The following is a 17,248-nucleotide window of genomic DNA, read 5'->3' on the forward strand; positions in this document are numbered from 1 at the left end:
ACGGAATCTTTTCCGTCGCCACTAAAGGGAAATCATCCGTCGGAAAGACCTTCCGCAGCTGCTGTGGTTCTGTCAGTACGTTTCCTTTGATTTTATGTCTTCCTTTTTTTTTATATATCTATAAATTCTTTTTGTCTGACGAATTTCATGTAAAGAATGAATATTGACGAAGATGAAATCGCCCCGTGTGACCTCTCCATCTTGCTCGTATCTATTATTTATTCTCGTTTATTGCAGGGGATCTTAACCCTTTGATGACTCAAGACCCCAAATGAATTACCCATTATGGTTCCATACCCCCTTTGCTTAAGTCCACTCAAGTCCTATTTGTTGACAATATAAGTTAATATAGTACGTAGTTTAATATATACATCAGGTATGAATAGCTAGGAATAGAACAAACAAGAAAATCAAAAGCATTTATATTTTTGTTAATTATTTATTTACAAAATGTACCCATGTATATATTGACACATTAAAATCAAATATATACAAATACCCAGAGATCACTTTCCATAACCCAGCATGTGGTTCTCATACCCTCAAGGGGTATGGCTACCCGCTGTTAAGAACCCCTGGTTTAGTGACTTTAATGTAAAGAGTTAGTATTGACGGACATGTAATTCAACAGCTAAGAAGGTGGGGACCAAATTCAGTCAGGTAAAACGTTTTACTATGTTGGGGATGATAGCATTAACATTGATTATAAAAAAATAAAGTTAAAAAGAAAACCTTTTATTTATGAAGTCACATCGTAGGCTTTAACAAGAAAAGTTATATACGAACCCCTGAAATAATTTTTAATATCCCAGGGAACTTTTCTCTACATTGCACGCACACACACACACACACACACACACATATATATATATATATATGTATATATTTATCTATATCTATCTATCTATCTATATATATATATATATATATATATACATATATATATATATATATATATATATATATATATATATTATATATATATATATATATATATATATAAGTGTACTGCAGAGAAAAGTTCCTGGGATATGAAAAATTATTTCAGGGGTCCTTGAAGGAATAATGGTTGGGATCAGTGCTGTTAGGATATTCATAGAACACCAGCCTAATCATGACTCTTCTCTTTACCTGTTTAATCTAGTAAATGTTCATAGAGAATTATGGCGTCTGCCCTTTCCAAAACAAGCACTAGTTCGAGTTTCACTCTCAGATCCATCATCTAACTAGCATTACCTTAGTGAACTAAAACTTTGATTTCTTATGACACGCTGCACTCCTGGCGTGATTTTCAGTAATTCAAATATGATTAAATCTTGCTAGAATAGCCCGCTCTCACTTATGAAATGATTACCGCCAAACATCTCCAATACACATGGCCAGAATGCCAAGAAACTTACAAAGTTATCAGAAATATTTGTGATAGTAAGAAAACAGTTCTAAATCTAATTGTATTTAAATTATTAATTTTTTATTTTCTATACTGCCAACTAGCTCAACATGTACGAACTTAGTGTTATTGGAAAAAACCCAGTTTTGTCAAAGCATTCGCATAATGGAAAAATGGTCGCTGTATGTAGAATAATTTCTGTTATGCAAAATATATGTCAAAATCCTGGAGAGAACTGGTGTTAGTCGAAGTGGAAACTTGACACGAGCGTTCTGGATCTGAGTGAGGTTGAATGTGGGACGACTTTTCTGGGATGTCATTCTAATCATTATCGAAAATTGGCCACGAAAACTTGTTAAAGCCTTCGGTGTGACTTGTCATAGGTAATGAACGAATTCATGTTTTGATGTGAACTGACCCAGTCAACACCAAACCAGAAAGCCACGATTGTTTAGCAACGTCATGAAACAACCCAGCGGCAATCAGTAAGCCTTAGTAACCTTTCCTAGATAGTGACCTCCAAGGGTTTTAATGAACCCGGTATGTATCCACCTTTGCGGCGTGTTTAGTACAAGCCCGTTGGGGATGACCGTAAAAACATAAACAAAAAGCTATGGATATCATGAAGATAATGCTCCCAAAGAAATATTAGTCCTAGATAACGACCGCCAAAAACCCTTGGAGTTCAGTATCTAGGAAAGCTCCCCTTTGTTAATTGGAACCAGGCAAACTTAGCAACAAATTCTGTAGCTAAATATCACTGTGGGGAACTGGGATGAAACTTTCAGTTGAAACCTTCAGTTAATCCAGGAATCATTATTTCTCATCTCCTTCCAGTCACCGTTTTCGCTGTGGAAGAAATACTACTTCGTGCTGGATGGCAAACGCCTGATGTACTATCGGTCCGACAACGACTACAAGAACCTCGCAGGAGCAAAAGGATGTCTCGACTTGGCGACCCTGGAGGACGTGAAGATCAAGAAGCCCGGGAGGATGAAGTCGCCCTTCCCTTTTGGTCTCTACAGGAAAAATCAGAGGACTATTCATTTGGTAAGTTTGCTGGAAAGGTTGTTCAGTGAAGGTACAGTTGGGATTTAGTTATGGGAAGGATCGGGTTGTCCTTTCATCACTTTATTTTAAGTAGTTCCATTCAAGGTGCCTAGGACTTGAGCCCTACTTTTCAGGACTAGTATAACTTGAACCTCTTGGTAACTCTAGATTCTAGAAAGATTCACTGTGAGTGAATTTATGCTCATGCTAATCGTTCAGCATCCTTCTTATCGAGGCTGTCATGGATTACTTAATATTGATAAGCAAATGTCAGATAAATTTGATCTTTATATCTGGACTAGTCAAAATTTGCTTTTTATCCCATGTCAATACCATTATCTTTACTACCAAAATAAAGCTGTCAATCATCCTCTGGAAACTGACAGCACCTACTATCTAATCTTGAGCTTCTGAAGAGAGAACACTGCATTATTTATGTTTATGATTTTAGTAGCTTTTTCCTGAATTTCGCACGTTTAATCATCTTTTCCTATGTAACTATTTTTTTTTGGACATGAGACAGATCCCGTAAGTTGGCAACATCTAATCCCTCCGCGTGCAAGGCATATATATAGATACCCTGTCCTGTTTTATACTTACATCCAACTTAGCAGGAAAGAATAGTACTCAGTTAAGGATTCTTACGTCTGCTTTCCTTTTTCCAGGGAACAGACACGAACGAAGAACGTGAGAAATGGATGGCAATTCTTCTGGGAACCAAGAGGCACGACACGCGCCTGTCAGGAAGTGACAGTGTACTGAGTACTTCCGATTCTCCCGTCGAAGAGGCGAAAAATAAGGTAAAAGGAATCATAAACAGCGTAATATCACTGGTGCATTCTTTCTTTAACTGCTGAATTGGGTGAATCCTCTGTACCGAAAACTTCCACAGCATTAAACGCTTCGTACAACTACACAGGTTCATTAACGGTCTGTTGAATCCCCCATTACACACACAACCCTTTAACTTCTGTCATGGTTACAGCCCTTTTTCATGTTTTCCTTCTCGTCTCTTCCAAAATTTCCAAATCATACCCTATTTCCATTAACTCACTGTCCTCAAAATGCTGTAATTCATCCTTGCACATTTTTGCCATTTTTTTTTATTACCTTCCAATTCTTCTTGCGTAACTCACACTACACAAATAGTATATTCCAGCAACCCTGCAGCTTCATCCTTTTTGCTTTTATTTGGATTCTGCTTCCAGACTACATTTCAGTAAGGGAGAGTTGACTCACGGGCTCATACATTACCAACTTGGCTTTCACAGGCTCTCCAAGTCTCCGTCGACCCTTACGCAAATACCTCACTGCCTCTCTTAGTCTAACTATATTCTGTGACTCACCCCTCCTCTCACCTAACAGCATCCATTGCATTCACTCCCAAATACCAGTCTTCCACTACCCATAATAAAATATTTTGTTCTATTTTCGCGGTTTAAATTTACTCTTTTTATTTTACTCTTAATTCTATTTACTTTCTCCTATTGCAAATACTTTCAGACACTTTTACTAGTTACCGCTCTATTTCTCCACTGAACCACCTGCAAAAATCAATAATTTCACAATCTATTCACAACTCACTTTCCTAATTCACAACTTTGCACTTACATTCACTATTTTTTTTTTTTTTTTGCTTTTCATAATAATACTTTATAAAGATCTAAAACTGCTATGAAAACATACATCCTTGTCTCAGGCCCAGTTTTGCATTAAACCAATCACTCCCCTGTTCTGGAATACGCTTTGCATCATCAAAAAAAAAAAAAAAAAAACATTTAACCATTCTCAGCCACTTATATTTTACACCATTCAACCTCAACACTCTCTGTCATAAGCTTTCCCCTTTACTTTGACACTTCCCATATCACTATTTCCATAACAAACACTTGATCCATCCAAACATCCCTCCCTTAAGCAAATACTGTCCTTCCCCTATCAGTCCTTTTACATCTTCCCTGGTATACTGATTATCATTATGTCCTTATAATTCTTACAGCATCCTCTATCACCTTTAGTTTCACAGTGGAACAATTATTCCTCTCACTAATCCATCCAGAACATTTCCGTCATCTGGACATACTTTGTAAACCTTAGTCAGCCACTCAGTGACACTATCACTGCCCCATCTCACATGCATTCCCATCAACTCTTGGTGCCTTTCATTTCTTCAGTTCATTAACTGCTTATTTATTTCCTTAACGATCATCTCCACATGCATTCTCAAACTTACACAAATTCATTGTACTCATTCTTCACTCAGCACTTTCTCTCTTCTGTCTTATCCACATTCACCAGATCTTCAAAATACTCACTCCTTAAATTCAGGGCAGATTCATTCATTTGAGAGATAGAGGTGAATGGTGCTGTGTGTGCAAATGGGTTCTATGATGCAGAGATGACCAGCCTTCTGTGTGTGTTCATGAAGTGGTTGATTTTGTGGATACTTTTACACAGGGCATTCACCCAAGATTCATTTGTTAAAAGTAAGAATATGGCTACAACTGTTCTTTGTTTTTGCCCTGGAATCACCTTCTGTCAGGGTGCATCATGTATATGAAACAAAATATTTCTTGATAACGATTGAATCTCCAAGCTGAGGTGAAAATTGAAACCAAAATGAGCCTGTTATTAATTAATTTTCCTCTTTTCAGAAGTATGCAACTATGCCTGTCGGCAATGTGCCGCCCAAGGCTGAAGTCTCTTCCAGTGACAGTGAGCCTGAGGACAAGAAGGATGAGGAAGAAAAACTTGAGGATAAGAAGGATAAGGAAGAAAAACTTGAGTTAATTCAGCCAAAGAAAATTGGACGGGTTGGAATTGGCTTACCAGTAGACCTTGGAGCAGTGAAACTGAAGAAAGTAAGTGAAAAGCCTAACACAGCCGAGAAACCAACAGAATCTGAAAAAGCAGCTGCAGATAATGAACTTTTCGGCGTAAAGCTCAAGAAATTAGCAGCGGAAGGGACTGTGCCATCAGATAGTGATAAAGAAGAAAAAGAGCCTGGGACAGAGAAGCCTTTGCTAAAAAAGAGGCCAAACAAGCAAGCCATCATTCCTTTGAATAAGAGTCCTCGCTTGATCCACACTGACGTTGAAACAGACCGAAAGTCCCTGAGCAGTAAAACAACCACAACAACAGAGCGCAAAAGGTCACCTTCACCCTGCATTCCACTGTCGAAAGGTGTACATGCTGTCCTTTCTAAGTCTAATGAAGAAACAGAGACAGAAAGCAGCAATGATCTGACTGTTCGTACTGCCGTGTGCAGAGAGATTCGGTACAGTGAAGCTGCACTGAGTCTAGAGGATGAGGTTTCTGTTGAATATTTGCAAGCTGATGACAAACCAAGAGAGTCATCAGAAAACTTGGAAGTTCCTGAAAGAGGAAGTAAAGAATTACCAGGGAATGGAGAAGATAAAGAATTTGGAGAGATTCCTCAAGTATCAGTTACAGTGAAAGAAAATCCTGAGGAAGCTGAATATGAGGAGTTTGATGAAGAATTTTTGAGGACTATGGAAGAAAACAAAACAGCTGAGTTATCTCAGCGTTTAAGCGATAGATTTAATGATGAAAATCTCCCAGGAACTGAAAATTCTAATGCCAATGCCGGGAACGACATTTCCGAAAGCAGTGAAGAAGAACAGGGCACTGTAGGTAACAGCAAGCCCATTCGAAGCTCTTGTTTAACAAATGATAATCAAGAAACTAACAAGGAAGAGGTAGATGAGGAGTTTTCAAGGAAAGTATCATTTGCTCATATACCATCAGAAAAAGGCGGGAAACAATCACCCAGTGAAGTACTATCAAGTTCCCCAGGAAGAGCAACTCCACAGAGTCCATTTCGAAGGCGAACTGGTACAAATGAGAGTTCAAACTCTTCTTGTAAGAGTGATTCTGAAAATTCTGATAAAAAGATTGGCAGGTTCAAATTGTTCCAGATCAAGCAGTCTTGTAGTAGTGATGATGAGAAAGAAAAGGATGAAAAGAAAGACAGCAAACGAAGAAAGAAGAGTTCATTTTCAAAGTTTCTTCCAGGTATTAAAAACAAAGTGAGAAAAGCCAAAGATGGAGATGAAAGCTTAGAAAATCCTCCTGTTGTAAGTAATTCATCTGAGAAAGGAAGTGTTGAATCTGACAAAGAGCCACAGCCAATGCCGAATGACAATGTTTCCTCTGAAAAGGCCCAGAATTTGGTTGATTATAAAGTCCAAGGGGTTCCAGAACTGAACATTCCTCAAATATCCTTGCATCTTGAAGATTCAGGCACAGAGCGTGCAAATAAAGTAGAACTTCGGCCCCGACAGCACTCTGTCAAAGATGAGGCTCGCAGTAGTACTTACAGCCGCTCATCAATCACTTCTCCCGAATTAGACCCACCACCACTGGTGCCTGAGAAGAAGGGTATGCGAGCAACGTCTCCTGGTCATGATGTCCCACAAAACAATCGGCCTGTAACAGTACAGGGATATGAAGAAACAGAAATGGCAGAAAGAAAAGATGAGACCAAAGTCGATGGAGTAATATCAGTGGACCAAATAGATGCAATACTGTCTGCCAAAGACAAAGAAAAGAAACGAAAATCAGGCTGCTTTGACTCAGGTGGATTTTCTGGTCCAGTTGAACGCTCTCAAAATTTAAATGAAAAGGCAGAAGGGTCATATGACAGAATGGCATCTGTAGTTTCTATCACCAGCACAGAGAGTGATGAACCACTACCCAAATTTAATTTCCTGAGCTGTACTAGTAATCGTAGCAGTTCCGAAAGCTCAAAAAACCGAGATAAAAATTACGACTCCGATGTTTCTAGTGATGCACAAACTGATACTTCAAGAACTAATCAAGATTCTGTTGATCAAGATATTTCTGCAACTCTGAGCTATTTAAGTCGCTTAACGGAATCCATGCATAGTGGCACAAGAGGCAGCCTGAACATCCCTCAATTCACTGTCGAGGAGGAAGAGGGAACAGGAACTTCCGATCAAGTCTCAGCAGGAGACAGTTCTGAAGAGACACCTGTTAAGGAAGAGGATGAACAAAACGATTATTTTCCAGTCATAGGGGGAGGCGTTAACCTCCGGCATCCGTCCTCCTCTTCCAGAGGTTCCCAGTTCTCTGACGCTGGCTTGCGCACTTCGGGAATTAATGGTCTCAAGGCCTTTTTGGAAGAGAATCAGCCAGAGGATTCCTCCTCTAGATCAGGAATAAGTCGCTTAGGTCACAGCGCTGCCGTCGAGAAGCTAAGAAGAGTGTCAAGTGAGGATACGGATAATCAGGATTAATGCTGACTGGGATTTCTCGTCACAAGTTGGAGTTCTGTGATTATTATGGATCCGAGATTTCAAATTGGTAATCGGAGATCTCCAACGATTCAAAGTTGCAAAAATCTGAAGTAAAAGTCATAGATGGCGTCCAGTGCATAAACTTAAGAATTTTCAGTAAAAATCAAAGACCTCCATTGAATGAAAAACAAGAAATGAAGAATAATAGGCAGAAAGATCTGGTGCAACCATCCCTATCCGACAACAGACATTCATTTTTCAACAATGAAAATTCTGTTGCGTCGCGATAAAATTTCCGTCTCTGTAATTAATTGTGATTCATTTCTACCTAACATATTCATACGTATATCAGTCAGAGCCAAGTGACAAGTAAGCGCATCCTTATAGCTTTCAATCTGTGCCAGCGATGGTTAATCTGATTTCCAGAACTGTTTTGAATTTTCTCTTAAGAATCTCAGATGCTCTTGTAAATGATCAGCTCTTAAGATGTGATATCAAGTATTCTAAAATTTTTCGTAAAATACGACAGAAGACGCCTCTGTAGAAGCAGATGTCTGAAATATCAGTTCTTCAGAAACGATATAAGACTGTTGATATATATACTCAAATATTCGGAAATGATATCGGCTGTTTTATTGTGATTTACAGCAAAGTGAGCATTTGGGTAAACTGCTTTTTTTTTCTGCAAAGGTGATGATATATTTTTTGTGAATTCTAAGCTATTCGGAAATTACATTGGAAGTTTTATTGTGAATTACAGCAAAGTAAGCATTTGGGCAAACTGCTTTTTTTTCTGCAAAGGTGACATTTTTTGTGTGAATTCTAAGCTTTTCAGAAAATGCGTCCGAATATTCCTTGCAAATTTTCGTCCATCGCTCAGAAAAGAGATTGGAAGTTTTCTTGCTGAGTCAGTTTTTCAGAATTGATGTAGCAGCCACAGGTGGTGCTAAATGAATTCAGCTGTTGGGTTTAGGTAATTGTGTTGAAAGGAAGGCCTAGTTATTGCTCTGTAGAGGCTAGTGAAGTTATGGATAGTAAGAAGCAAGCAGAGGGCTGTCAGAGTAATGTTTTGAAGCTTTGGTGCAAAACTCAATAAAAGTGAAAGGGTAAAGGTCCAAGTACCCACAAGAGAGACTCGACTACTACTTGCTTCTGCTGATTTTTGAAATACTGTACTGCAAGAGATGCTTCGAGACTATGCTATGTCTGCTATATCATTTTGGAATGTCCGTTAAGTGCCTTTGCAATCATCATATAAGTATGCTTCAAGTTTGTTGAAATTGTGACGTCAGTAACTCATGGCAATACATTAAGTAGGTTTATTGTCTGACTGAATCTCTTACGTGATAGAAATGGCCAAGGAAAATCTCATGGAAGTGTAATTCAGGAGTTCCTCATATATATACTATATATGTGTTTATATAAACGTGTAGATACATACTCAGTGATTCGTTATACATTTCCAATATTAATAAGTTACACTTACCACGTGGATTATTGCATATGAACGTGTCAAAGGCCAATAAAGAAAGAAAATGAATGGTGCTGTGTCATTTCATCTCATTTGCATACTCTCCTTCAGTACTGGAGGGAAAATATATTGCCTACATGAAAGAACTCCCAGGGCGAATTTCATGCTTATCTATTTTTTTTTTTATACACGTCAGGACCCAGGATCCCGAAACACGAGGTATTCATGAACTTTAAAAAAACATTAAGTATCTCTTCCCTGCGCTTTATTTTTTAATTGAAACAACTTTTTTTTTTTTTTACTGATAGAATGATGTTTACTCTCTGGCTCGCTCACCCGTGCCACTGGTTCTGTTCTGTCTCACTGGAGGTTGAGCCAGAGCGTGAGACTGTGACAAAACTTCCGGAACACTTGGTGTCTCGTCTTGAGAACGTATTAACGTCTAAATTCATTCTGATAAACAACTAGGAATAAATATCCAATGTTTTTTTTTTCTAATGACCAGAAAATTTGAATGTAGCCGTAAACCTACACGCACGTATGCAAACACATATGTGTGTGTAAGTTTTGATTATATATATATATATATATATATATATATATATATATATATTATATATTATATTATATATGTATGTATGTATGTATGTGTGTGTGGGGGGGTATAGACCAAAACTGAATCTTCTACCAACACATAACGAGGTATCCTTCCGCTGGTAAGTTCACGGGCAAAAGACGTGAAGTTGCTTGAATCTTTTTACAATGGCGGTCCGTAGGTATGAAGTTGGTAAATCGAGGGAAGGTAAAATATTTAGCACTAAAAACCCTTGTTTGGAGAATTTAAGAGAATTTCGCACAATGGTAAAAGTCGTTTCTTGGCTATGCTAAAACGCACCATGGCAAAAAATACAACAATGAGACCGAAACCGTTTAGCAAAACGCACGACAAATATACAAAAGGGACAATGTGCAGACAAATAAACAAAAAGGGGAAAGAAATAAACAAAGGGGTTAAATCAAAAGGGGAAATGTGCAGACAAATAAACAAAAGGGGAAATATGCAGACAATTATACAAAAGGGGAAATGTACAGACAAATATGCAAAAGGGAAAATGTGCAGACAAATATACAAAAGGGGAAATGTGCTGCCAAAGATACAAAAGGGAAAATGTGCAGACAAATATACAAAAGGGAAATGTGCTGCCAAAGATACAAAAGGGAAAATGTGCAGACAAATATACAAAAGGGAAAATGTGCAGACAAATATACAAAAGGGAAAATGTGCATGTACAGAATATACAAAAGGAAATGTAGAACAAATATACAAAAGGGGAAATGTGCTGCCAAATATACAAAAGGGAAAATGTGCAGACAAATATACAAAAGGGGAAATGTGCTGCCAAATATACAAAAGGGAAAATGTGCAGACTAATATACAAAAGGGAAAATGTGCAGACAAATATACAAAAGGGAAAATGTGCAGAAAAATATACAAAAGGGAAAATGTGCAAAAGGGGAAACCAAATATACCAAAAGGGGGAAAAAAGTGCCTTGCCAAATATACAAAAAGGAAAATGTGCCGACACAATATACAAATGGGAAAATCGTGGCAAAAGAAACCAAATATACAAAAAGGGAAAATGTGCAGACAAATATACAAAAGGGAAAATGTGCAGACAAATATACAAAAGGGGAAATGTGCAGACAAATATACAAAAGGGGAAAAATGTGCAGGCAAATATACAAAAGGGGAAATGTGCTGCCAAATATACAAAAGGGAAAATGTGCAGACAAATATACAAAAGGGAAAATGTGCAGACAAATATACAAAAGGGGAAATGTGCAGACAAATATACAAAAGGGAAAATGTGCAGACAAATATACAAAAGGGAAAATGTGCAGACAAATATACAAAAGGGAAAATGTGTTCAGACAAATATACAAAAAGGGAAAATGTGCTGGCCAAGATAAAACGTACAAAAAGGGAAAATGTGCAAAAGACAAATATACAAAAGGGAAAATGTGCAGACAAATATACAAAAGGGAAAATGTGCAGACAAATATACAAAAGGGAAAATGTGCAGACAAATATACAAAAGGGGAAATGTGCTGCCAAATATACAAAAGGGAAAATGTGCAGACAAATATACAAAAGGGAAAATGAGTGATCTGAATACCAAAGAATATGACTTTGCCAAATCCGTAGTATCGAGTCATAGCAAGAATGTGATATTGCCGATTTAAACTGATGATGTCAGTCAGATCCTCCTTATGGAATGGAAGGGAGTATAAAACTGAGGCCAAAGCCCAAGCACTGGGACCTGTGAGCAGGGGCGTCATTTCATTTGTCCTTTGTGGGGGGGTGGGGGAGGGCAATGGTTTATTTGAGGCCATCCTCCAGGAAGGGTGGGGGACGGGGTGGCGAGCAAAGCGAGCCTATCCAGCTGGGAGGTCGGGGGGGAAGCGCTGTAAGGCCCCCCCCCCGAGAAAATTTTCAGAAATATCAACAAAATAGGAGCAATCTGAAGCCACTTGTAAAGAAAATTTGAGGAATTTTTATTCTTTTAAAAATGCTGTATATCAAGTTTTGAGATAATAAATGAAGATGAAAAGGTAGAGGAAATTTCTAAACAAATGAAGCTATAAACTATAGTATTGGTTAACAAACTTCCATAACGAAGCTTAACTTTGCAACTGACCGATAATAGTAAGGCCATCTTGTTACAGCAGGTCTTTCTAATGTCAAAACTTGCAGGTCTTCTGCTTTCTGTGCCTCTATGAAAAGTTGGTACTTTGTATTACTGTTATAATAAATATGTACAATGTGGTAATAACTGAAAAGAATGAAGAGAGACCACCGATATTCTTTACACAGTCACCCAGTGCTAAATCAAGCCTGTGGGCATGGCAATGTATGTACAGTTGGACACAGGTTTGCCTGGTACACCGTCTTGAGAGACTTCGAAAAATTACATGGTATCAATGTTTACTGAGGGAGATGGGGGGAGAACTCCTTCTCTGCTAGCAAGAGTTCCACCAATAAGCTCTAGAGTTCGTTTGGTGGGCGGACTTATTAAGTATAGTGGGAGAAAGACACACACGGAGTAAAAAAAAAAAAAAAAAAAAAAAAAGATCTGAGCAGTTTATATCGTTGTAATGAAGATTGTTGTCTCACTTGTAATATAAGTTTGTTTATTAAGGTTTCATTTAACTTTCGGCCAAGACGTTATCTTACCACATTGTCTATATATCGGTCATATTCATTACACAATACTTAAAATGTATCAACATTTTAAAGTTATATTGGTATTGCCGAAAATCACGATTGGATCTCTCTACAGTCAGTTCCATTAAAAACAGAATAAAAAACTTTATTCCTGATATACTTTCATCAAAATCGAAGGTGTGGCAAAAAATTATCACCACCAATCCTTTGCCACACAGGATTAGCTGGTTTGACATTTCTGACAACCTCCCAGGCCACCCTTAACCCCGCCCCCCTCCCCCGCACAGTTCATACAAATGGAAGACAAGCAGTGCAAACGGCCAGCAAGGCCTCTAATAAGGCACTAAGTAGTACAGAAAGAAACAATATCGATACAATAAGCTATGAAGGCGCGCAAATTTAAAATCTTAAGAACATCACATGACGTAAACAACATATGTGGGACGACTTCTGCAACACGTCATATGACGAGGTTGACCTTTTAAGGGTTAACTGTTGTTTTTTCTAAAATTATGTATGCACTGATATATTATAGACTTTATATTTCGTGACCTCAGGCGATAGGTGAAGTCATTTGGGCTTTCCTTATAGTGGCTGACATAAAGAGAGCATCATCTACTGAACTGACAGTTTCCTTTTAAAATATCCTACAGAGCATATGACCCTTATACTCAGTAACGACAACGACGGCCAAAAAATATCCCACATTTTTACTCTTGTTCATATAACTTAGATTTTAACCAAAGATACTACATTGAAAATATCAGTAGGATATAAAGCATAACATTTCAAATAATGGAAACTATTTTAATAGACTCCAAGAAGCTAATAAGCGAAAATTCAACTGGCGAAGTATCACTATCATATCTGTATCGGCCGCACCACAGAGAACAAAGTATACAGGTAAGGCAATTTGTGTTACCGACCTCACTGTATGAAAACAGTGCTCGGCGAGTCATTCAGTTCTATAATTCAATGCTGTTAACAAGAAACGGTGATTAGGAAGACACATAAAAAACATGTGGGGCCAGAGTAAGTAGGAAAGTTTACTGCAATACTCTCAATATTGTATGGAGGCATTATGCCAATTTTTTTTACAGATACTTCGAATATTATATCAAGAATATCATGGTTATAATAAAAACTTGTTGTGAATTATGTTTATTAAAACATATAATGAAATAACTAGTGAGAACAAAATGAGACCATTTTATGTCCTGTTACAAAAAATATAACATATTATACAATCTAATACCTTGACCATCCACCCTCTCTCTCAGTCACTTCCCTCAATCTGTCGGACATCGAATGAACAAGGTTGAAAATTTGCTGCGGTCTCTGTCTACAAATTTCCCACAGAGTTGATGTGAGCCATGGTTTGCTGTGTTGTTCTCTCATGTTACATTTTCCATGTGTTCACCATCTGGGCCCACACATGTTCAATCACGTTCATATCTGCTCCTTTGCTCGGCCATTCAAGAAGAAGCAGGTTATCCTGTCTGGCAAACCACTCTTGAACACGCGAGCAGTGTGAATGGGACTCCGGTCGTGCATGAACAGGATGGGCCCTGATGGGAAGGGAAAATTCCTTTCTCGTAACGAAGGCAAGAAGGAGGTTTGCAGCAGCTCAACATACTCAGCTGCTGTAAATCGTCCCTCGATACAGAACACATCACCCATACCATCCAGACACACCCAGCCCCATACGTTGCAGGTGACATGGCCGGATCGAACGATGTTACGGGATTCATATCTGAATGAGAGAAAAAAATGGGGGTGTATAATATAAATCATATATATGCCTTTGGAGAATTTAAATTCTCAGTGGTGAACAACACTGAAAGAATTCTGTTGTCTAATTATCTATTTAATTATATTTGAGGAAAGAGAGCAAATGCTGCCACTGTCCCTTACCTAATATTTATCTCAGAAATAGCACTCTTATTTATGTTTACTCCCTTTATATATTTTGACAGTCCACTTCTGTGGAACAAAATCTGAAGATTAATAATTAATATAAAGAAGTATGCAATTGATATTTGATGCAAGTAAAGATTTTGCTTATCATACCGAGTTCTATTTGTTCGCCAACACTGCAGCTTCCCATGCGATGTGGACGAGAAGCACTTCTCGTCAGTAAAGATGACCTGGCCTCAAAAGTCCAAATCCTTATCAGCATGACGTTCTGCAAAATCAAGCCTTCCCGCCTTATGTCGCTCCACCAAGAGCTCCTTCGTCGCTGGTATTCTGTGATGAATCATAGCAGTGTGAAGTCTGCGTCGTACTGTCATCGAAGACACTTCTAATCCAAGGTATTCACGAATGGCCTCGGCGTTGGTTAGGGTTTGCTCTCGAGCCGCCCTGATAATGGCGTGTTCCGTGGACCCCCCTGGGCTAGCTAAGAGACCATATTATCTTAAATGTTTAACTTATAATTTTATAATAACATCGCAATCAATTCTAGATTCTTCGAATTTTGTACTGGATGGATTGATCATAATTTAGTAAACATGGCAGTATACTTTTGGTTTCAAAAGCATATCAAATAGAACGTGATTACATATTTCCATAATATTCTCAATTTGGTTGTTAGTTATTAAAACTGTAAATCATTCCTGAGCCATCACTGAAATGACATTTAATATATAAACTATATCTACCATAAGACGCACAATGACTGTGACAGGGTGGGCACAAATAAAATGCTCTTATAGGCTTAATTTTACCGAGATAACTCAATCGACTATCTAATTTTGTTCATGGTTGAGGTCGGCAAGGGCCAACCACCCACCGGTGTGGAATTATGGAGGTGCACCTGAAATATTACTGTGCTGTTGGAATGGCTGTGGATATCTGTAGTCTAACCAAAATTATAAGAGCGAGACGAAATACATTTAAGAAAGAAACTTTCACATCAAATTTAAAGTCCAAGCAGATTAAAATAAAAAACCATGAACAATGTAACATATCCACCAATCATTCAGCATAAACAAACAACTTACGCAAGTCGTTCAAGTTCCCACTCTCCTCCCACCTTCTACTGTACCGTAGTGGGGGGACACACCAATATCACGTGCAATGGCTCGTATCGGGAAGCTATTGTCGCATAAAGTGACACTTCGTCCTCGCAGCGCCAGATTTGTGTTCCTTCGATTCATTGTGAGTAGTTATGAAGTCTGACCCATTTAAAAATCCTGCTGACGACCTCACCTCTATTGGGATTCAGACTCTGTTTCGAGTCGAGTAAAACAATACGATGATTATATCATTATATCGTTCCTTGATTGTAGGATTAGCCAATAGGAATCATAATCACCATGGTATGAAATGAAGATACTGCTGTTAAATATAATATGCTCACGTAATTATTGTTCCTGTTAATAATTACATTGAGAACTGAATACTCGTTGAGAACTGCTTCGTAAATGAGCTCGGTAAACGTGTTCGAGAATTCTCTAACCTATTTCTCTGTAACTAAGATTCGTATAAGTACGAGATTTTGCTATAGTGTACTACACCCAATACCGTAATTTATAAGAGTATCATGAATCACAAATCATAAAGAATAGACACTTGTCCTGTACGAAGAGGCAAAAGGCTCGATTAGCCAGAAATGGTATGTGACACAACGTATACTCCCCCCCCCCCCTTCCCCCCCCCCCCCCCACCCCCCCCCCGCTCTCTCTCTCTGTGAATGTTACTTCAGTTTAAGTATATTTTGCACGATTTATATCTATCTATCTATCTATCTATCTAATCTAATAATAATAATTTAAAATGTATATATCTAACGATTCACGCTGTTGTTACCTGCCAGCAAGGCTGGCATTACGGTATGGTACGGTTGATATTTATAGCCTATGTGTACGGTACGGAATTACGCAACGATAATTTTACCAAAGTACGGTACGGTACAGTTCAGGTACGGAAAAAATGTGCAAATTCCGTAACGTACTACCTTACCTTAGGCAATGGATATATTACTTTTGGTCTACGTTGAAAACAAGGGAACAATATTATTAATTATTAATAATAATAACCAGTAAGTATTAGCATTTTTTTTTACTATTATTCTTATCAACAGCAGCAGCAGCAGCAGCAAGTAGTAGTAGCTATTAATATTTTTTGTCTTAAGATCAAATTTTTTTTCTTTCTTTAGTGACTATTGACTTGGGTTATGAGTAAATAATTATAATTATTAGAGTGAGAGATATCTGCATGTATGGTGGAGTAGTAGACACTGTGATTGATGGTAAATCTACTGTTATACTTGTGTTTGGTTACCTCCTTGGCAATCTTCATTTGGACTCAGGGCATCAGCCATATGCTTGCATTACGAAGGTGAAGAAGAGATGGCCGCCTAGGAACATAGCTGTCGGGATGGTAGCAGAAATCCGTTTGTCACGCAACTTTTTAACTTGTTTTTTTTTTTTTTTTTTTTTTTTTTTTTTTTTTTTTTTTTTTTTTTTTTTTAGCAAGAGAGAGCCGCCAATTGGCTACAGATTGGTTTGAATAAGTAACTGGTTATAGTTGCTCTGTGTTACAAATAAAAATTGAGCATTTTTACCGGACATCCATTAGAGTTAAAGCCTTGAATATACAGAAATATTTTAGCAAAATCTCGTACTGATACGAGTCTTCATTACAGTGTTATTGACCAAAAACGTGACTGCACTGTGTGAAACCCACAGTAAGAAGCTTTACCCAATTACAAATAAACATTATCTTTTTATTCAGGCTTGGAGTAATTTGTCATTTATCTGAACATGTTTTTAATAAACGTTTTGAAGTTAACTAATTGCATTGTTTATTTTAATTAATGGTAATTGCAA

At 37.9% G+C, this 17,248-nt stretch overlaps 1 protein-coding gene across 1 annotated transcript in view; it reads left to right on the forward strand.

Moving 5' to 3' along the window:
• Positions 1 to 9,259, forward strand: part of LOC135219192 (muscle M-line assembly protein unc-89-like) — a 14,148-nt gene extending 4,889 nt beyond the window's left edge. The window contains exons 2-4 of the mRNA XM_064255747.1: positions 2,228 to 2,440; positions 3,106 to 3,240; positions 5,095 to 9,259. Of these exons, the coding sequence (XP_064111817.1) occupies positions 2,228 to 2,440; positions 3,106 to 3,240; positions 5,095 to 7,719 (2,973 nt within the window). The 3' untranslated portion in view covers positions 7,720 to 9,259. The remainder of the gene's footprint in view (positions 1 to 2,227; positions 2,441 to 3,105; positions 3,241 to 5,094) is intronic.
• The last annotated feature ends 7,989 nt before the right edge of the window (positions 9,260 to 17,248 follow it).

The sequence above is a fragment of the Macrobrachium nipponense genome, chromosome 1, assembly GCF_015104395.2.
Source record: "Macrobrachium nipponense isolate FS-2020 chromosome 1, ASM1510439v2, whole genome shotgun sequence".
NCBI classification, from domain to species: domain Eukaryota; kingdom Metazoa; phylum Arthropoda; class Malacostraca; order Decapoda; family Palaemonidae; genus Macrobrachium; species Macrobrachium nipponense.